The 23,183-nt window shown below is 44.4% G+C and overlaps 2 protein-coding genes across 2 annotated transcripts; both read left to right on the top strand.

The window, feature by feature from the left end:
* Positions 1–3,191: 3,191 nt before the first annotated feature.
* Positions 3,192–4,190, top strand: LOC111891221 (uncharacterized). The gene has a single exon (XM_023887287.1). It carries the CDS (start codon positions 3,192–3,194, stop codon positions 4,188–4,190), a length of 999 nt encoding a protein of 332 aa, XP_023743055.1.
* A 267-nt stretch (positions 4,191–4,457) lies between these two features.
* On the top strand, positions 4,458–6,412 carry LOC111891220 (uncharacterized). The gene is made up of 3 exons (XM_023887286.1): positions 4,458–4,832; positions 5,081–5,836; positions 5,927–6,412. Exons 1-3 carry the CDS (start codon positions 4,458–4,460, stop codon positions 6,410–6,412), a joined length of 1,617 nt encoding a protein of 538 aa, XP_023743054.1.
* The last annotated feature ends 16,771 nt before the right edge of the window (positions 6,413–23,183 follow it).

The raw sequence follows: 23,183 nt of genomic DNA, 5'->3' as shown, positions 1-23,183 counted from the left end.
GTTTGGGGGAGCTCACTAAGCTTCATGCTTACAGTTTCAGTTTTGGTTTCAGGTACTTCCGCAAGCAAAGGGAAGGGCTCGGGATGATGGCATCGCACACACCACAGCTTCAGTTTTTGTCCTAGGAGTTGGTTCAGTTTTCTTGTTATTTTTGGATACCTTGTGATACAGTTTTCCTCACAGTATTTTATCATGTTTTTTTGAAACATGCAACGTATGGTTTTATTATGTGATACTTAGTTCCATGGTTTTATTATAATAAAAGTCGAAATTTTTGGGTCGTATTTTTGGGTCGTTACATTAGTGATCTATTCGATCTGAATGTTTACTTGTTTATACGTATGTGCACATGTTTTTTTGGTTTGGGGAAAGGGTTGAGGCAGGTCCTGCTGTGTGCAGTAGGCCAAGACATCCTGGGCGGACTGGGTAGATTGCTGGCCCGGGCCGGGCAAATCTAGTCAGGCCGAAGGCCCAACGAGCGGTCCGGATAGGCTGAAGGCCCCGAGGAGGGCGGTCCAGATGTGCCGAAGGATCGGAGAGCGGTCCACATAGACTGAGGACCGAGATTCGGTCCATTCAGACTGATTGCTCATTATGCATGTTGTTTCTTATATGTTATATGATATGATTATGATTGTATGGAGTTGGTATTTGTAACGACGTGAAAATTTAAAATAATTTTTTTTCATTTTTCAAAAAACATAAAACTCATACAATATTTTCAAATATCATATTCGTCAAATATCATCATAATAAAACATATCCCAAGATCACAAAATACAATCCTCTGTCAGTGTGTATGGATCATGCCGGCGCCTTCCCGAGATCCTCGCTAGTACCTGAAACACATAACACATAAAACTGTAAGCATAAATGCTTAGTGAGTTCCCCAAAATACCACATACAACACATATTAGCCACTCGAGGCTATAACTCTGTTTGACCCTTTAGTCAATGTGTCTCAGTGGGACCCTCCAGTCCCATAACTCTGTGGACCCTCTGGTCCTAACTCTGTGGATCTTCCGGTCCTAACTCTGTAAACTCTGAATCATACATGGCACAGATCACATAGAAATCACATCATATAAATAACATACAAATTACTCCGTCACATAACTCTAATTACCACTCTAGGTAAAGTATCGTGAGAAGACTCACCTCGTATGAAGTCGGATAAACTCTCGTGCTTGAATACTCCGACCTAGTCTCCTCCTATCAACAGGATAACATCTCTAATCAAAATCCTCTCATGTTCTCATCTCTAATAATGGGTAGAAGACCATTCTACCCCTCTCTGACCTATCTTGATTCAGCTTGACTAAAACCCCAAGGTCAATTGAAGTTAACTCTAGTCAACAGTCAAACTTTGACCAGACTCGTCGAGTACACATGGGTGACTCGGCGAGTCCAAGCGTGTCCTCTGTATCCTTCTAAGGTCTCACTCCATTCGTCGAGTGAACCTTCCACTCGACGGGTTACCACTGGTCATGAATCGCGGGGCAACCCCGACTCGACTCGTCGAGTTCCCTTATGGACTCGGCGAGTTCCTTCCATGGCAACACTCAAATGACCTTCTGAGGTCAGATATGTTTCTCTAACCTATAGATCTAACCTTACCATACTCAATAATCACGTAAAGGTCCAATCTTTACACTCATGCAACGTCCAATATGCTTCTTTTGGTGAAATAGCTTCTAAAATGGCAACCTAGGTTCATATCTACAATGGAACAGCATAAAGCAGAATGGTTGGGACTCTCTGGACCACTTAAGGTCCAGATCTAAGAGTTATTCCACCTTGGGACCTCATAAGCTTCGAATCCAAGCTAAAGAGGGTATAAGAAAACCCTAGATTCAAGTAAATCACCATAAACACGAGATTGAGCATAGATCCATACCTCTAGTAGCCTCTTCTGATAAAATGGTAGCAAATCTGAGCTCCTTAAGCCATCTAGCTTGCCCTCCTTCCTTCTTCCTTGCAAAATCACACTAGAGATGATGAAAATGGTTTCCTCTCTCTCTCTCTCTCTCTCTCTCTAACTATGATCTTTGGTTCTATGGTGCTCTCAAGGGTGCAGGTGGCCGCAAATGAGGGCCATAAGATCCCTTAAATAGGGCATGATGATGTGCCTAGGGCAGCACAACAGAGTCGCGTCCAAGCCCTAAAGCCGGGCACACCAGCCAGGCTCAGCGCAGAACGCTCAGGCGGAAGGCTCGCGCCCGCCAAAGTGACGCTCCGTGCTCCAAGACAAAAGATACGGTCAGGAGACAAACAGTGGGATCAGAGCATTACCGTCAGAGCAATCAGGAAGAACCTGACCGAAGCACCAACGAGGTCAAACGGAGAACTAGGTTCCATCATTTGGCGCCATCCGTTTGTGAGACGAAGAACGGAAACGAAAAGCATGAAAGCGAGCATCAATGGCATCCAACGGTAGCGACGGACAGCCAACTAGTCCCATACGTCCCATGACGACGTTTGACGAAACACCACCATCTGCACCGGCCAACAGGGTTGTTTTAGGTGAAGGAAGTTCTACATCAATCGCCGGAGATGCTTCGCAATTGCCGTTTCCTCAGCAAGAAGCAACTCCGGTGGAGTTACTCCCGTCTACACAACTTCAGATACCGCCGTTCTTTGCATCGTCGTTGCAACAGACACGGGCAATCTACTCGACAACACCCCCGCCGGGTTACATTTCTAGTTTCCCGCCGCCATTCGCAACACCTTCACCACTTCAGGCGACGAGTAAGCAGAGTTCCACAACCCCATTACTGCCACTGGCGTAAACCATGATGAACAACCCACCACCCGTCTACTCGGCGACCTATACGTGGTCAGGACCCACTATATCCACCAACAACAAGCTGCAACAACTAGTAATAGTCAACCCCGCTACGTCCGTACCCACTTTCTCCACTAGTTATCCTTTTCAGTTGCCATTCCAACCATACCCCTTTTATGGACCAAGTCCGGGCTATTTTACACCACCACCGCACGATACGAACTCCCAGTACCAGCAGGGGACGTTGACCATCCCAGGTCAGGATGGTTTTTCCCGAAGCGTAACGTCTCCGTTCGTCAAAGAGCTGTTGGATTACGAGATACGAAATACCGCAAAACTCCCAACACTCAAAACGTACAATGGAACAATCGACCCGGACAGTCACATCGACACATACGAATGGACGATGACGTCGCTAAAACTCAATGAGAAGTTTTGGTGCACGTACTTCCCAACAACGCTCGAGGGCAACGCCGACACGTGGTTCAAGACACTACAGCCAGACAGTATTTCAAACTTCGCTCAGCTCAAGTATCTTTTCCTCACCAACTTCATGCAGCTACTCAAATATAAGGGGGACTCTCACTCCATTATTGGCTGTAAACAAAGAGAGAGGGAATCTGTACAAGAATACTTCACAAGATTCACAAACGCCACGCTAGATGTACCAGGGCATGACGAAGGTCTTATAGCCGGAGCCTTCACGTGGGGACTCCTGCCAGGACCTTTGTCGCAAAAACTCATGGGGAAGAAGCCCTTAACACGAGCCGAGTTGAAGGAAAGAGTAGAACGATATCTACGACAGGAGGACGGCGAAGCGGCTAAGCAAGCTTACTTGAATGCCATGATGACCACCAAGCATCACCAGCCGAGTCACACGGACTTCCGAGGAGGTGGAAGACATTATAGTCAAGCAAGAAGACCGCCAACGCGTTTTCGACCATTCGCCAGAGACGACAAACGGGGTCGTCGCCCGAAAGTGTACACAGTGTTTGGGAAACAGCAACCGACCAAGTCACCCAAGAGCCGGTACTGTGAATACCACAAAAGTAAGACGCATGATACGGTCAACTGTTCGGTGCTAAAAAAGGAGATGGAGGAGAAGCAACTCAAAGGAGATCTGGTGGAGGTGGCATGGAGTCTACGCGCCAAGTTTGATGCCGAGAATGCCAAGGGCCCACCCCGTGAGGGGGTTCAGCCCAGGGAGATATTCATGATACGCAGCAAGAGAAGTAGGGAAGAACAACTGGGAGAACAGACGATCGTTAAACCTTCAGCACGCGCGCTCACGTTCTCCATTCAGGATCCCAGGCCGGCTGGTTGGAGAGGCGAAAACCCGTTGATAATACAAGCATCTATCAGAGACGTGACTATCCACCGGGTCTATATTGACACCAGAAGTTAAGCAGACATCATCTATGAGCACTGTTTCCGACTCCTCCCTGATCGCTGGAAAGATAACTTACGACCTAAGAATGGTAGGCGGGTGGGATTCACCGGCCATAGCGTGTGGCCGCTGGGCACAATCCACCTTCCCCTGACAATCACCAGCCATGACAAACGGTGAAATAAGACTGCCCTGATAGACTTCGTGGTCATTCGACACGCAGCAGAGCACAACATCATCCTAGGAAGAACAACCCTCTTGATGTTAGGAGCAGTACCATCAACCATGCATGGAATCATGAAATTTGACACACCAAAAGGCGAAGCCATGATACTAGCCACTCCGCCCAAAGAGTTGCAGTGCTATACAGTCATAAAACCAACAGAAATAACCAAAGGGTGCAAAAGACCCAGGGGCAATCCCATAACGGGGAAGGAGATAATCAATGAAAACCACCCTGATCAGCCGATCTGTGTTGGATGCGACCTCCCAGATCACACGAGAAGAGCACTGGTCGACTTGCTCAAGCACTACAAACATGTGTTCGCATGGACTCCTACAGACATGGTGGGAGTAGAAAGGAGAGTCATGGAACACAAACTGATGATCAGACCAAGAGCAAAAGAAGTTAAGCAGAAGAAGAGGGTCCAGGGGGAGACCGTAATAGGGTGATCAATGCAGAAGTGACCAAGCTGATGGAGGCTGGGATATTAAGGGATGCAATATTCCCAACATGGATCGCGAACCCAGTTATGGTCCGCAAGCAGGATGGATCGTGGCGTATGTGCATAGATTTCTCTGATCTAAACAAGGCGTGCCCCAAGGACTGCTATCCCCTCCCGGAGATCGATCAGAAGGTAGAGTCGCTATAGGGATTTAAACTGAAATGCTTTCTAGATGCGTATAAGGGATACCACCAGATTTTGATGAGCAAGGAAGACGAAGAGAAGATTGCCTTCTATACGGATCATGGCACTTTTTGCTACACTAAGATGCCTTTCGGATTAAAGAACGTGGGGGCAACATATCAGCGTCTGGTTGATTCGATATTCGCCAAGCAGATTGGAAGGAACATTGAGGTGTACGTGGATGATATGGTAATTAAAAGCCCGGATGAGGAGAGGATACTGCAAGACATCGAGGAAACATTCCAGACGCTAGAAGCGGTCATGATGAAGCTAAACCCAGATAAATGCACGTTTGGAGTGGAAGAGGGGCAATTCATGGGATACTATGTCACCAGACAAGGCGTGCAACCAAGCCCGACCAAGGTCGACGAGTTCCTCGAGACGCCAAGCCTAAACTCTCTTCGCGATGCACAAGGTCTAAATGGGAAGCTTACAACACTAAGCAGGTTCGTTTCGAAATCTGCTAACAAGGCCATGCCATTGTTCCACACCTTAAAGGGGTGCATGGAGAAAAGCAACTTCCAGTGGACAAACGAGGCAGAAAAGGCTCTCCAGAAAATCAAGGAAGCGTTACACGAATTGCCGACGTTGGCCACCCCTATCCCTGGAGAAACGTTACAAATGTATCTTTCAACGTCAAGTGAAGCAATATCCTCGGTATTGGCTGTGGAAAGGGAGGGGGAACAAAGGCCGGTGTACTTTGGTAGTAGAGCTCTGCAAGGACCGGAACTCAATTACCCCATGCTGGAGAAGTTGGTATTAGCACTCATCTATGCCGCGAGATGACTCAGGCGATACTTCCAGGCACACCAAATCGAGGTACTCACGAGCTACCCCATTAAACAGATCTTGCTCAAGCCAGAGACGTCAGGGCTACTGGCCAAGTGGGCAATTGAGTTGGGAGAACACGACATAAACTACCCCCCAAGAACGAGTATCAAGGGGCAGGCGCTAGCCGACTTCTTACTGGAAATCCCAGATGGAGGGAGCCCAGCAAAGGAGAAGGTGTGGGTAGTTGAAGAGGCCCCGATGGAGCAGGGTTCATGGACCCTGTATACGGATGGAGCATCCAGTAGGGAAGGCTTGGGGTCGGGACTGATTTTAACAAGCCCAGAAGGAGAGGAAGTAACCTATGCCCTCCGTTTCGACTTCCACACATCGAACAACGAAGCGGAGTACGAGGCGCTTCTTGCAGGGTTACAGTTAGCTAAACATATGGGTGCGAAAGTTGTAACAGCCTTAACTGACTCGAGGTTAGCAGCAAACCAGGTCAACGGTAGTTTCGAGGTAAGAGACCCAAGGATGGGGAAATATGTAAATATGGTGAAATAGCTAGTAGGGTCGTTCAGACGGTTTGCGATCAAGAAGATACCTAGAAGCGAAAACAAGAGGGAGGATGCTTTGAGCAAGCTGGTGTCCACATGATTTGACCATCTATCAAAGAAAGTTTCAGTAGAAGTACTCAGAGAAAGGAGTATATGTGACAACCTGATATTTCAACTCTTTGTAATGACCTAAAAAGTCAAGTATTGTAACCACCTTTGAGTTAATAAAATTAACTTTGATAATAAAATGTCCAAAAAGTTTCTATTTAAATTCCTACTATGTTTAATGTCATTAAACCGTGATCGTACGTAAAAAGAATGCCCAAATCCGGCTTCGTATATTGAAGTTATGATTTTTCCAAGTTCGGCATAGCGACAGACTGCTAAAAACTCGAATCGGAGATCGAGCGACTTTTGGCCGGAATGACCTAAACAAGAATCGAAGGTCTCGACAATGGTAATTCAGCGGTAAAAAGTCTGGCAAAAACCGATGTCAGATTTAGAAGTTATGAATTTCTAAAGAAATTCCTTAAAACACAACATTTTAAAAATAAATAATAAAAGTAATTTCAAAATTTGTCGATGGAGTCTAAACGAAAGTTGTAGAGCGTAGTCTCACCTACGTGTGGATATAAAGACCATCGAAAACGGAATTCGTATGAAGAAGATATGAATTTTAGAAGTTTATTAATGAAATTAAGTATAAATTTAATTATAAACTCTTGGTATTATCCGAAGGGAGTCAGCAGATAGGGCCGAAGTACGCCCTGCATACCCTCGTACGCCCCGCGTACTCAAGGCCTAGGCCTCAGATCGTCCACGTCCCAACCTATGCGAAGCTACCCCTTGTCCCATCTGAAGTCTGAGGCAGTCGAGGACTCGGTCATGCATGACGTACGCGTACGCCCCACGTACCCTCGTACGCCCCGCGTACCGAGGCGGTTCCAGCCCCTATAAAAGGGATGCGAGGGTTCCGAAGAAAGGGCTCCATTTCTCTCCTTTCTTTTGCGTTCTTGCCTCGTTTTCCGTGCCCGTTCTAACCCGAAGCCCTGGTCATTTTGCTCAAGTCCCGAAGGTCGTTTTTACTCCCGAGAATCCCGAGAAAATCCATTTCCCGAGACGAAATTCTGCCCGGTTTCCATCCCGCTTTCTTCAAACTTTCAAGTGAGTTCATACCCCTTAATTAACCTTTTAAATGTTCTATAAATGCTTTTATATGCTTTCAAGGGGGGGGGGGGAATACAAGTAAAACACACGAGTATCATCGTGTGTTATATAAAGAATTATTATATGCTTTTATTTAACCAAATCATATGTGATTTATAAACTTTATAGGGAACTCTCGTATATAAAATATGTTACAATAGCATTCCATCTTTTGAAATATAAATTGTTGTAATGCATGTATAAAATAAACATTTTCTTAGATTATATGTATACTTGTCTATCTTAGGCTCTACAAAAATCTATACTTTCATAACAAGTGATTCTTTTTCTAGGTATTTCCAAACAAACGAGACACACTTTTAGAAAACTATAATAGGTATAGTTTTATGAGGATATTGCTAACTTTTACATACTAGAAACACGATTTCCAAGAAGTCACTTTCATATACAAGAACAAACGAACATTTTAACACGTAAATCTGTTTTTATACCACGGTTTGTGAGACATTAACTTCACGTACGTTCGAGTACACATTTCAAGTCCTATATTATATACCAGAATCCCTTGGAGGGGGAGCATGGTGTTTGTGTATAGATCTGTACGGGCTTGACAACCCGCGCCTTGACTGTTAGCTACAGTCCATCATTTGGGGTGACAAACGTCATAACATTTCAACGCCTGAAGAACGTTGTGTATAGGCATTCCGAGTCAATAGTATGGTTATAAAACTCACATGGGGTATTAAAAATACATTGATTTACGAGGTTTTCAAACACGTTGGTTATTTTACACTTACATACATTTTATTTGAAACAAACATTGTTCTTGAGAGAAGACTACTTTTATACTAGTAGAAAATATAGGATTTTCTAGAAACAAACAAACAAGGACAAAACATTTCATTTCATACAAACATTTTCATTTAATACTTATGAAACTCACCATCTTAAATGCTGATCTACTCCTTCAAAATTACTTGTATGTCCCAGGGATTCAGTAATTTCAGGTATCAATATGCTTTTGAAGAAGGGATGCTGCGGCGCCAGTTTAATCTCATATTTTGACATCATATTGTAATTGGTTTTGAACATGGAACTTTTGACAAATGTAAACTTTCAATTATATATATGATGGTTGTATTGCTTTCTTTACTATGTATTCATTTGTTACGTTACCACATGAAGTCATCCGCCCCCGAACGTTTCCGCCGTTCAGGTTTGGGGGTGTGACAGATTGGTATCAGAGCAATGTTTATAGTGAACTAAGTATATCGAACCACATAAGATATACAAACTATAAATGCTTAAGGGACTAATACTCTCTGACAAAACATTTTTCTTTTGTTTTTATGCTTAAGCAGCGTTACGTGTAACTTAAATTGTTAGTTCATTTAAGTACAAATACATGCATACAACAAATTATTTTCATGATAGCAACAAGTCAAAACTTACCAAACCGTTACAAGAATCAAACACAAGAATTTAAATACTATAGGAGTATTTTCTACATAAACTAGTTTAACTTACATGTTTAACCTTGCATGTTTCAACTTTATTCAATTCTTATAACCCTATTTCTCGTACAGTCAAATGGCTGGATTTCACCACCCTGGCGACCCCTACTTTCCCAACCAAGGCAATGGAGGACGGGTCGAAGATGATCCCGAAGAGGACGAGGAACCCATAGAAGTGGATGATGACTCCGGTACCGACTCAGAGTCGGAGGTGATCAACCCACCACCCGTACAACCTCCCGTCTCCATAAGGAACTTTCAAGGACCGACTCCCGTCTGGGGAAGTCACCTCCACCATTGGAGCCAACAAAAAAACCTACGCCCTCCCTACGGCATGTGCCGGGACTTCTACGATGTCCGAGGCGGAGGTTTGGCTGATCGGGCACTCCCAGTAATGGTGGGTAAGCTAGCCAATCAGTCCTATCAATCCGGAGTTCAAGCTAGCCGGCTTCGGGATGTCAACGTGGAAGTACAGGTTCACACTTCCGACATCCGTAGGCTGGACAGAATGCAAGACAATGCTCAACTCCAAACCGAGGCATTCCAAGCGCAAATGATTGCAGCCCTCGCCGAATTAAGGGAACAACAAGCCGCTTTTGATAGGCGTCTAATGGAGTCAAAGCAATCGGATGCGGAGTCAAGCTCCAAACGCAACCTACGTCGCAAGTAGTGCTTGCAAAAATCTCAAATTTTGTTATAAGTTAGGACCTCGGCTAAAAGTCTTTAAATTTCTCAAACTTTGTAACCGGAGACCCTTATAGGGGTCAAATTTTCGTGATCATTGTATCAACTATTATAATAATATAAGTGGCACTATTATTACTACGTTGAGTATTTCTTTAAATCCTTGAAAAGTCATCGAGAAACCAAATGCTTGATTCATATCGTTAGTCTTACAAATAACTTTCATGCTTCTATTTTAAGACTCATACTATCATCTGTTGTCGAACTATAGCAATTTGGTTCATAAGACACATTTAGTTTCTACTAAGTAATTCTTATCGTTATCTTTTCAAACCTTTAGTTGAAGGATGCCTCCGCGTAGGAATCCAAGGTGAAAGAACGATGGGGAAGCACCTATACCATCACCACCTCCACCACCTCAATTTGATGTTGTCATGTTCCAAGCAGCAGTCACCGCAGCGGTAGCAGCTGCCATGTCACAGATCAATAACTCGAGTACTACTGGCTCGGGAACTGGCACACACCTATCCAACCATGGCGAGAGTCATGGGCAACCCCGAGAATGCACCTATAAGGACTTTACTAATGCCAAACCCCGGATGTTTTATGGAACTGGTGGTGTGATAGCCCTGAGGCAGTGGATTGAAAGGACGGAGTCAGTCTTTGAAATCTGCTCCTGTCCCGAGCACAGCAAAGTCAAGTTTGCAACTTTCACCCTTATTGATAGAGCTTTAACTTGGTGGAATGGCCACGTTAAGATACTTACCCTGATAGTGGCAAACTCCATAAGCTGGGAGAGCTTAAAATTCATGCTGATGAGAGAATACTATCCACGAGGAGAGATTCAAAAACTCGAGCACGAACTTTGGACTCTTGGAATGGTTGGTACCGACATCGCAACTTATACCAACAGGTTCTGCGATCTGGCAATCCTTTGCCCAGATATGACTACTCCTGAGAGCAAGAAAATAGAGAGATACATTTGGGGTCTGTCGCCCCAAATTAGGTCAAGCGTGTTAGCTTCAAAACCTGACACTTTTGAAAGTGCCAAGGAACTGGCACAATCTCTTGTTGACTACGGAGGTCATCAGAACTCAACAGTTGCTACACCATAACCACAAAAGGGAAACAACAACAACAACAACAACAACAACAACAAGAGGGTATGGAATAAAAGGAAGGGTGGGCCTTCCCAAGAATCCACGAAGAAACAACTGGTCTCAGTGAATGCTGCCACTGTACCTACTACAGTTCCTACAAATACCTACCCAACAAGGCCTTATGTAGGTAACCTTCCAAAGTGCGCCAAATGCACTTACCACCATCATGGACCTTGTCGGGAAATGCAGTGTGCCAACTGCAACAGAAAGGGGCACACTGTCCGTTTCTGCAAGGAGCCCACAAAGCCGATCACTCAAGTTCCCAACGCGGGTGTAGGCCAGACTTGCTACGGTTGTGGCGAGATGGGCCACTACAGGAGGAATTGCCCTAAGGCAGCAAATACCGGCGAGGTGGGACGAGTTTTAGCTATAGGCCACGATGAAGCCGTAGCTAATCCAACTGTAGTAGCTGGTACGTTCCTTCTAGATAGTTCATATGCATGCATATTATTCGATAGTGGAGCGGAGAGAAGCTTCGTGAGTCAAAACTTTATTCACTTACTTAAACCTAAACCTAGCAAGTTAGAAAAATCATTCACTGTAGAGATGGCCAATGGAAAAACCGAAAACACTAACTGCATATACGTGGACTGTACGTTAACTTTAGACGGTCATTCTTTCTCAATCAATCTCATGCCGGTCTAAATTAAAAGTTTCGACGTCATAGTCGGCATGGATTGGTTGAGTCTTCTTCGTGCCGACATCATGTGCTTTGAGAAAGCATTTCGTCTTAATCTCCCTGACAACGAAACATTAGTGATTTACGGCGACAAATCAAGTACAAACCTTCACATCATTTCGTGCATCCAAGCTCGAAAGTATTTACGGAAGGATTGTCGAGCATTCCTAGCGCACATCGTCGATACAAGTCAGGAACTGAAGGACATCAAGAACATTCCAGAAGTACGCGACTTTCCTGATATCTTTCCAGAAGAACTACCGGGATTACCACCACAACGCCAAGTCGAGTTCAGAATCGACTTAGTTCCAGGGGCTACCCCAGTAACGAAATTGCCGTATCGTCTCGCACCAGCAGAGATGCAAGAACTTTCCAGTCAACTTAACGAACTCCTTCAAAAAGGATTCATAAGACCAAGTTTCTCACCTTGGGGAGCACCGATCTTGTTCGTGAAGAAGAAAGACGGATCGTTCCGTATGTGCATTGACTACAGAGAACTGAACAAACTTACCGTCAAAAACCGTTATCCTCTACCCCGTATTGACGACCTATTTGATCAACTTCAGGGAGCAAACTACTTCTCAAAGATAGATCTACGATCCAGATATCACCAATTACGAGTACTAGAGGGGGATATTCCCAAGACAGCTTTCCGAACTCGTTATGGACAATACGAATTTGTAGTGATGCCGTTCGGATTAACCAACGCACCAACAGTATTTATGGACCTAATGAATAGGGTATGCCGTCCTTACTTGGATCAGTTTGTCATCGTCTTTATCGATGATATACTTATCTACTCCCGAAGTAAGGAAGAGCATAGTCAACACCTACGAAAAGTCCTAGAAACACTGCGATCGGAAAAACTCTATGCGAAGTTCTCTAAATGCGAATTTTGGATTCGAAGAGTCGAATTTTTGGGCCACGTTGTTAGCGAGAAAGGGATACACGTGGACCCCTCCAAACTTAAGGCCATTGAGAACTGGTCGGCACCAAAGACACCTACAGAGATTCGTCAATTTCTAGGTCTCGCCGGCTACTATCGCAGATTCATAAAGAACTTCTCTAGCATTGCGAAACCTCTTACTACATTAACCCAGAAAGGCGTGTCCTTTGACTGGGAAGCGAAACAAGAGAAGTCGTTCCAAACGCTGAAACAGGCCTTGTGCACCGCACCGATACTATCCCTCCCCGAAGGGATAGAAGATTTCGTAGTGTATTGCGATGCATCAAACCAAGGACTTGGTTGTGTTCTTATGCAGAGAGGGAAGGTTATTGCTTATGTCTCCCAACAGCTTAAGACACACGAAGTGAACTATACGACCCACGATCTTGAGTTAGGAGCAGTGGTATTTGCTCTGAAGATCTGGAGACACTACTTATACGGGACAAAGAGTACTATTTTCACCGATCACAAGAGCCTTCAATACATTTTTAATCAGAAGGAACTCAACATGCGACAACGACGATGGGTTGAGTTACTCAATGACTACGAATGTGAAATTCGTTATCATCCTGGCAAGGCCAACGTGGTGGCTGACGCCCTCAGTCGAAAGGAATACACTGGTCGGAGGGTCAAATCTCTGACTATGACTATCCATTCCCACTTATCCACACAAATTAAGGAGGCACAAATGGAAGCTTTGCAACCTGAAAATGTGGCGGGTGAATCCCTGCGAGGAATGGAAAAGAATCTAGAAGTCAAGGGTGGCGGAGCATATTATCTCATGGACCGAATCTGGACACCGAAACATGGTGGTTTCAGAGACGTAGTCATGACCGAAGCACACAACACAAGATATTCCGTTCACCCAGGTTCAGATAAAATGTATCTGGATCTTAAGAAACTGTACTGGTGGCCTAACATGAAAGCAGAAATTGCTACCTTCGTAAGTAAATGCCTTACTTACGCCAAGGTTAAGGTCGAGTATCAAAAACCGTCAGGACTACTACAACAACCGGAGATACCAGAATGGAAATGGGAACGGATTACTATGGACTTCATAACCAAGTTGCCCAAGACAACGGGTGGACTTGATATCATATGGGTCATCGTCGACAGATTAACCAAATCCGCGCATTTCCTACTAATCAAAGAGACTGACAAAATGGAAAAGCTTACAATAACTTACATAAGGGAAGTAGTGCGACTGCACGGTGTTCCGATATCCATTATCTAAGATAGAGATAGTAGATTCACTTCAAGATTCTGGCAGTCACTACAAAGTTCCCTAGGGACTAGGCTAGATATGAGTACAGCCTACCACCCACAAACAGACGGGCAAAGTGAGAGAACGATACAAACTTTGGAAGATATGCTGAGAGCCTGTGTGATTGACTTTGGAAAGGCATGGGATATCCATTTACCCCTTATCGAATTTTCATACAACAATAGTTATCATACAAGCATAAAGGCTGCTCCGTTTGAAGCCCTTTATGGTCGAAAGTGCAGATCCCCTCTGTGCTGGACTGAAGTTGGCGATACCCAGTTAGCTAAAGGACGAGTTCTTGAAAGCACTCTCACCGGTCCGAAAATCATACGAGAAACGACAGAGAAGATCGTTCAAATTCGTGAACGGTTGAAAGCCTCCAGAGACCGACAGAAAAGCTACGCTGACCAAAGGAGGAAACCTTTGGAATTCCAGGTAGGAGACCACATTTTATTGAAGGTCTCACCGTGGAAAGGTTTAATACGCTTTGGGAAGCGTGGGAAACTAAATCCAAGATACATAGGGCCTTTCGAGATTCTTGCTAGAATCGGCCCTATGGCTTACAAACTTAACCTACCGCGTGAACTTAGTAACATACATCCAACCTTCCATGTCTCGAACTTGAAAAAGTGTCTATCCGATGAGACTCTTGTTATTCCACTCGACGAGATCGAGATCAACGAGAGCCTCAACTTTGTGGAAGAACCGGTAGAAATCATGGACCGAGAGGTCAAACAAACAAAACAAAGTCGCATACCCATCGTGAAGGTTCGCTGGAACGCCAAGCGGGGACCTGAATTCACATGGGAACGCGAAGATCAGATGAAACAAAAGTACCCTCATCTTTTTCTCTGATCCACTAGTATCCTTACTACTTTAAATTTCGGGACAAAATTCCCTCTAACAGGGAGATGATGTGACAACCCGATATTTCAACTCTTTGTAATGACCTAAAAAGTCAAGTATTGTAACCACCTTTGAGTTAATAAAATTAACTTTGATAATAAAATGTCCAAAAAGTTTCTATTTAAATTCCTACTATGTTTAATGTCATTAAACCGTGATCGTACGTAAAAAGAATGCCCAAATCCGGCTTCGTATATTGAAGTTATGATTTTTCCAAGTTCGGCATAGCGACAGACTGCTAAAAACTCGAATCGGAGATCGAGCGACTTTTGGCCAGAATGACCTAAACGGGAATCGAAGGTCTCGACAATGGTAATTCAGCGGTAAAAAGTCTGGCAAAAACCGACGTCAGATTTAGAAGTTATGAATTTCTAAAGAAATTCCTTAAAACACGACATTTTAAAAATAAATAATAAAAATAATTTCGAAATTTGCCGACGGAGTCTAAACGAAAGTTGTAGAGCGTAGTCTCACCTACACGTGGATATAAAGACCATCGAAAACGGAATTCGTATGAAGAAGATATGAATTTTAGAAGTTTATTAATGAAATTAAATATAAATTTAATTATAAATTGGTATTATCCAAAGGGAGTCAGCAAATAGGGCCGAAGTACGCCCTGCGTACCCTCGTACGCCCCGCGTACTCAAGGCCTAGGCCTCGAATCGTCCACGTCCCGACCTATGCGAAGCTACCCCTTGTCCCATCCGAAGTCCGAGGTAGTCGAGGACTCGGTCATGCATGACGTACGCGTACGCCCCGCGTACCGAGGCGGTTCCAGCCCTTATAAAACGGATGCGAGGGTTTCGAAGAAAGGGCTCCATTTCTCTCCTTTCTTTTACGTTCTTGCCTCGTTTTCCGTGCCCGTTCTAACCCGAAGCCCCGGTCATTTTGCTCAAGTCCCGAAGGTCGTTTTTACTACCGAGATTCCCGAGAATCCCGAGAAAATCCGTTTCCCGAGACGAAATTCTGCCCGGTTTCCATCTCGCTTTCTTCAAACTTTCAAGTGAGTTCATACTCCTTAATTAACCTTTTAAATGTTCTATAAATGCTTTTATATGCTTTCAAGGGGGGAATACAAGTAAAACACACGAGTATCATCGTGTGTTATATAAAGAATTATTATATGCTTTTATTTAACCAAATCATATGTGATTTATAAACTTTATAGGGAACTCTCGTATATAAAATATGTTACAATATCATTCCATCTTTTGAAATATAAATTGTTGTAATGCATGTATAAAATAAACATTTTCTTAGATTATATGTATACTTGTCTATCTTAGGCTCTACAAAAATCTATACTTTCATAACAAGTGATTCCTTTTCTAGGTATTTCCAAACAAACGAGACACACTTTTAGAAAACTATAATAGGTATAGTTTTATGAGGATATTGCTAACTTTTACATACTAGAAACACGATTTCCAAGAAGTCACTTTCATATAGAAGAACAAACGAACATTTTAACACGTAAATCTGTTTTTATACCACGGTTTGTGAGACATTAACTTCACGTACGTTCGAGTACACATTTCAAGTCCTATATTATATACCAGAATCCCTTGGAGGGGGAGCATGGTGTTTGTGTATAGATGTATACGGGCTTGACAACCCGCGCCTTGACTGTTAGCTACAGTCCATCATTTGGGGTGACAAACGTCATAACATTTCAACGCTTGAAGAACGTTGTGTATAGGCATTCCGAGTCAATAGTATGGTTATAAAACTCACATGGGGTATTAAAAATACATTGATTTACGAGGTTTTCAAACACGTTGGTTATTGTACACTTACATACATTTTTTAGAAACAAACATTGTTCTTGAGAGAAGACTACTTTTATACTAGTAGAAAATATAGGATTTTCTAGAAACAAACAAACAAGGACAAAACATTTCATTTCATACAAACATTGTCATTTAATACTTATGAAACTCACCAGCTTAAATGCTTATCTACTCTTTCAAAATTACTTGTATGTCCCAGGGATTCAGTAATTCCAGGTATCAATATGCTTTTGAAGAAGGGATGCTGCGGCGCCAGTTTAATCTCATATTTTGACATCATATTGTAACTGGTTTTGAACATGTAACTTTTGACAAATGTAAACTTTCCATTATATATATGATGGTTGTATTGCTTTCTTTACTATGTATTCATTTGTTACGTTACCACATGAAGTCATCCGCCCCCGAACGTTTCCGCCGTTCAGGTTTGGGGGTGTGATAGTATAGATGAGCAGCTAGTGAGTATCTTAACCCCCGCTGGACCTTCATGGATGACACCGTACCAAGAATACCTCCAAAGAGGAGTGTTGCCATATGGTCATGATGAAGCAAGGAAAATACGTATAAAGGCGCCCTCATACACGTTAGTAAATGGAGAACTATACAAGAAAGGGTTCACGTCTCCATGGTTAAAATGTGTGGATCAAGCCAAGGGGATAGAGACACTACAGGAGGCACACTCGGGACAAGTGGGCGCGCATGAAGGGGTGAGAGCTTTGACGGGAAAAGTGTTACGAATGGGGATATACTGGTCGACGATATAGCGGGACGCAATAGAAATAACCAAAAAATGTGGGGAATGCCAGTCTTATGCACCAGTCCAGGTTAACCCTTCGGCCCCCTTAAGCAACATATCTAGCCCATGGCCTTTCTACCAGTGGGGCATAGACATAGTGGGCCCGTTCCCAGAAGCGCCGGGAAAATTAAAGTACATGGTAGTCGTTGTGGATTACTTCACAAAGTGGATCGAAGTTGAACCTCTGGCGTGCATATCCGGGAGGCATATGATAAAATTCGTATGGAAAAACATCATGACAAGATTCGGAACACCTAAGATCCTCTTCAGCGACAATGGCTTGCAATTTGCTGAGAACCCGTTCAGAGATTGGTGCATTGCCAAAGGGATAAGCCAACGCTTCACATCGGTGGCACATCCTCAAGCGAACGGCCAAACGGAGGTATCCAACCGAACCATTGTCAATGGGATTAAGAAGAGGTTGGGCAAAGAAAAAGGGAATTGGTCAGAAGAGATACCAATGGTGCTGTGGTCATACAGAACTACGCCACGGAAGAGCACAAAGGAAACCCCTTTCAGTTTGACATATGGGACCGAAGCCATGCTTCCCATGGAAATAGCAGTAAACACACTGAGGGTAGCCAACAAGGATGAGGAAATCAATATGAAAGAACTAAGGATAAACCTAGATGTCCTAGAGGAGAAACGCGAAGAATCGATCGTACGCCAAGCCGCGTACAAGCAAGTAACAGAAAGATATTACAACCAAAGGGTGAAGGAGAAGGCTTTCAAAGTTGGCGAAGATGTTTTGAGGAAGAACGAAGCAAGCCGAGCCCAACCTCAAGGAAAGTTGGGCCCATCATGGGAAGGCCCATACAGAGTCACAGAGGCATGTAGGAACGGTGCATACACGCTAGAGATGATGGAAGGAAGGCCCATTCCAAGAACGTGGAAAGCTAGAAACTTAAAGAAATATTTCTTCTAAGATAGGGGAAGAAGAAAAGGAGATAACCTAACTAGTGGGCGTCCCTTTGAGCGTATTGTACCCCAAAATGCTTAGAGCATATTTGTTCATGCTAAGAGACATGAGTTTAGTATTTAATGTATTTAAAACTCCATGCTGAGAGACATGAGTTCAATGCTTAGTGTATTCAAAATTCCATGCTAAGAGACATGAGCTAAATACTTAGTGTATAGGTATTCAAAATTCCATGCTAAGAGACATGAGTTAAATACTTAGTGTATATATATTCAAAATTCCATGCTAAGAGACATGAGCTAAATACTTAGTGTGTGTGTATATGTATATATATATATATATATATATATATATATATATATATATATATATATATATATATATATATATATATATTTACAATTCCATGCTAAGTGACATGAGTCCAATACTTAGCGTATTTAAAAGTGCCATGCTGAGCGTCATGAGTTAAACGCTTAGTGTATTCAGAGTACCAGTGGCTAAAAATGATAATTACAAGGTCTTTACATACTTAGTGTATGAGTGATCACACATGAAACTCAATCAGGGACGTTAGTGCATCCAATATAGGCACTTGGGGCGTCGGCGATAACAAGGATAAAACAAAGCACCTGGTGCATCAAGGCGTTGTATGTCCTGAACAAGGCGCAAAAAAGCGAGCAAGAAAAACAACACACACACACACACACAAAAAAGAGCAAAGCAAAACAAGCAGAGAAGTTGATAATGCCTAGAACAGGCCAAGCATACATTCGAAAAAGGAAAATATTGTTTCAGAGATCCCAACACTACAACAAAATACCAAATATTAAACCAATAAGAAAAGGGAAAACTCACGGCTCCAGATCATCCTCACAAACATTCTTTTCACCCGCCACAACCTCCACTTCAACACCTTTTCCAGCATTGCCACCCGCCACAGCCACCACCCCAACACTTTTTCCATTGCCATCCACACCCACAACCGTTTCGCTAACGGTACCACCACCAGACCTGTAGTCCTTACCATCACCCACAGTACTCTCAGGCGTACCTTCCGGATCACCAAAGGAGCATAATTCTCGCAGGTCTTCAATACCCACCTCCCCCAAACCTAGCAGACTTGCATGGTCCATACTAGCAAAGGACAAAAGAGCATCATTTATACTCACCGCGGGGCCCACAGACGACGCACCAACATCTGCCCCACCACCACCACCACCAGAAGCCTTCTGAACAGATTCGACTCCAACCATGAACGCAGCATGACGGATAAGGCTAATGGCATTGGTAAAATCAGGATGCTCTATAAGTTAATCAACAATACGGACAACGCCAACATTCAACAACCAGTCCAAATCTCGCCGAACAACATCCACATCTGACTGTAGCGACGACACAAGTTTGTCGCGATTTACGGCATCGCGCTCAAGACTTTCAACCTGGATCATTAAACCTTCATTCGCTTGTGTGAGAGAATTAACTTTGATTTCCAATGCAGACCTAGCCTCGTCAAGAATGTTCTGCTCGGAGGCCAGCAACTCACATCTCTTCTCACAAGAGCGAAGATCATCCCCAAGCTCATTCAAACGACGCTCCAAGCTTGCCACATGCGATCCATAGGTGGCATGTGTAGCCTCCACCTCACCCAGGGCGTGGATATACCAAGAACCTGCAACAAGGTAAAATATCGCCTGTGCAGCAGCATAAGCCATATTGGAAGCAAGGGCAGGATTACCCATCGCTTCCATATCCTCAACAGCGGCTGGGGGGAAGGCATGGCGTGAGAATTCCAGAGCGTTGGCACGAACAGACAAACGAGAATCATCATGAAGATTCCAAGATGGCACAAAGACTGTAGGCTCAGAGGCATCGCCACCAGGACCACTGTCATTAGAAGCTGTAACCGGCCCAGGAGGGCCGAATTCTTTCGCCGGGGAAAGCTTGGAGGGAGCAAACAGAATAGTTGGAGAAGGAATGGAAGAGAAATCCGGAATAACGAGCTGTTCAGTCGCCCTATCGATTCCCTCAGACTCTTGCACGTCATCACCGGGAATCACAACCACACCGGTGGAGGTGGAACTCACGGGTGCGGAACTCATCGAACACAGCAGGCGGGAAAAGTTGCGCCTAGTATGAACCCTCTTAGCAGCAGGGGGGCACCAGTAACCGGCCCGCCCATGGCCTGCATAGCTTTTCGCTTCGCTTGCATCCGTCGAACGTCACCAATGATGCCCTCTTTGCTATCTTCACTATCCTCCAGGGAGGAAGAGGGAGCGCCACCCAAGGGCATAACGGAGGAGATAGGGCGAACATGCGACAGATCTTCCTTAATCACCGACGATCTTACTGGAGGAATAAGAGGCACAACGGTCAGTGCAAGACGGTCTGCCCGACGAGGAGGGGGAAGACTATCGACCAGGTCTACCTCACGAAACTCCAGTTTACCCCGATAGCGTTTGCGCAGTACCTCATCCATAGACAAGGAAGACTCGGTGCCTAAGGGAAAACAGAGTAGGGATATCAAAAATACAGAAGAAACGAAGAAAACAAAAGGAAAGAGGAAAAAGGGGGAAGATACTACACTAACCATCAACGACGGAGAAGAACACCGCCATCTTGCCACGTCGCCGCCACGAAGGACTCATCCCCACACCAGAAAGAAGTGCCTTAGAGTAATCTTCAACGGTCACCTGCACACTCTTCAGATAATCGGCGACGCCTTGATTATGAGGGAAAAGCTTTGGAATAGTATCAGCGAATGCATTGGCACGATAACGGCCACTTCTAACCAGTCCTTGGTTCACCCATAGCCACTTATCTTGCCAGTTCTTGGGGGTACGACCATCAGGGACCAAGGCATTCCACCCCCCCCCCCCCCCCCACCGAACCGAGAAGGTACATTTATCTCCGGTGAGGCAGAATCGAAAGAAGAACCTGAAGACAAAGTAGTCGGGAAGATACCCATTTGCCCTACAGATCATCTCAAAAGCAACCACCTTGTTGACAGCGTTAGGGGTCAACATTTGAAGATTGCAGCCATCCTTCTGAAAAACTTCCTCCTGAAAGTCCGTCAGGGGAAATCGTATGCCGGCATCCAGGGTTTTCAAGAAAACCCCAATTTTTCCAGGAGGGAGGGAAGAGATGTAAGAACCAGGGACAGGAAATTCCATGCCTTCTAAGGAGGATAAGCCATATGTGGTATCCAGTTGTCGATACTCGGCGGCAGAAGGGACGATTCCAGGAAGGTTAGCCATGGGAGGAAAAGTAGAATGAACACGAAAAGGAAAGGAAGAACAGAGGAAGCAAAAGAAGTTATACATATACTCTCTTAAAGAAGGGGAAGAGGCGGGACATTTAAATGTCTGACGAAATGATGTAACTGCTAGCAGTCAGGTGCAGTCACGTCGCCATTAAAAACGGAGCGGCGGGCAGAGAAAAGCGGACATGCGTCAATCATCTAAGTCCAGAACGCCGTAACAACGCCACAACGCTACGGCTACTGGACTAGGGGACTTGATGGTGTGCCTAGGGTAGCACAACAGAGTCGCTTCCATGCCCTAAAGCCGGGCACACCAGCCAGGCTCAGCGCCCGCTGGCGCCCCCGGGAGCAGAACGCCCGGGCGGAAGGCTCGCGCCTGCCAAAGTGACGCTCCGTGCTCCAAGACAAAAGATACGGTCAGGAGACAAACTGTGGGATCAGAGCATTACCGTCAGAGCCAATGAGGGCGCCCTAGCAGTTGAAGGCACATGACCCTCCAATCAGCGCCTCTGATCCTGTCTCCCCAGAAAAGCGATCCTGTCTAGTACGGACCAGACAGGGGCGCTAGGTATAAAAGGATGCATCCTCAGGCTAGCGAGGTAAGTTCTCTAGCCATTCTAGAGAATACATACACAAACCCTAAATCATCCTCTAACTTGACCGTCAGAGCGTTCTTCCGGGAGCTCCTCCCAGAAAGCGGCTGGCGACCTTTGTTCTCTATGATCTTGCAGTAGCACTCAGGCAATCAGGAAGAACCTGACCAAAGCACCAGCGAGGTCAAACGGGGAATGAGGTTCCATCAGGGCACAAGCCCGAGGATTTAGGGTTTTTGCCCAAAGCGCGGACTCGTCGAGTCGACTCCCCGACTCGTCGAGTCCCTTCATTAAATCCAGTCAGCAAATCGTGATCCTACTCGACGAGTCTAGGCGTCTACTCGTCGAGTCCCTCTTCTTGACAAAAATAAATAACTAAAATATGATACCTGGAATTCCGGATGTTACAATATTTTGGGGGTAACTCACTAAGTCTTCGAGCTTACATTTATCGATTATTGTTTCAGGTATTCTGATGATCGCGGGAAGGCAAAGGCGTGATCGTGCACCTCCTTACATTTTCATGATTGATTATGGGGATACTCTGATGTTTAAATTATTTTGAAAGTATATTGTAATAACTTAATGGTTTTAAATGTTTTAAAAAGTTTTAAATTGGCTTGAATTTTATGGGTGTTACACTATGTTTGTATATTATTGCAAATTTGATCCTTGAGTTGAGGAAGGTTGCTAGATTGGCCCATTGTGGCAGTTTCGTAATTTCACCCAAGTGTAGTACGCTGATCGTACGTTGTGTATGCTGGGCGTACACCTCGTACATAGGGCGTACGTGAAGACAGGGGAAACCCTAATTTTTAGGGTTTGGTTCATATTTAAACCTTATTATAGCCTCATATCTCATTCTTCTTCAGCATCCCTCTATGAAAAACGTCTTAAAGCAACCCTAAGTGAGAAAGTCCATCTTTGAGCCCATAGGAGTGTTTTAGAGGTGTGTTTGAAGGAAAAGAAGGTGGTGAGAAGATCTTGGATCTTGGAAGCATTTTGGACCTAAGATTCCCTCCTAGTTTGCAACCTCCAGGAGGTATAAAGCTTGAAACTTTATCACTCTATCTTGTAAATCTATACATTTCATTC

The sequence above is a fragment of the Lactuca sativa genome, chromosome 6 (genome assembly GCF_002870075.4).
Source record: "Lactuca sativa cultivar Salinas chromosome 6, Lsat_Salinas_v11, whole genome shotgun sequence".
Lineage (NCBI taxonomy): Eukaryota > Viridiplantae > Streptophyta > Magnoliopsida > Asterales > Asteraceae > Lactuca > Lactuca sativa.
The sequence above is the reverse complement of the archived record's forward strand: the minus strand, read 5'-3'. Positions and strand labels throughout refer to the sequence as shown.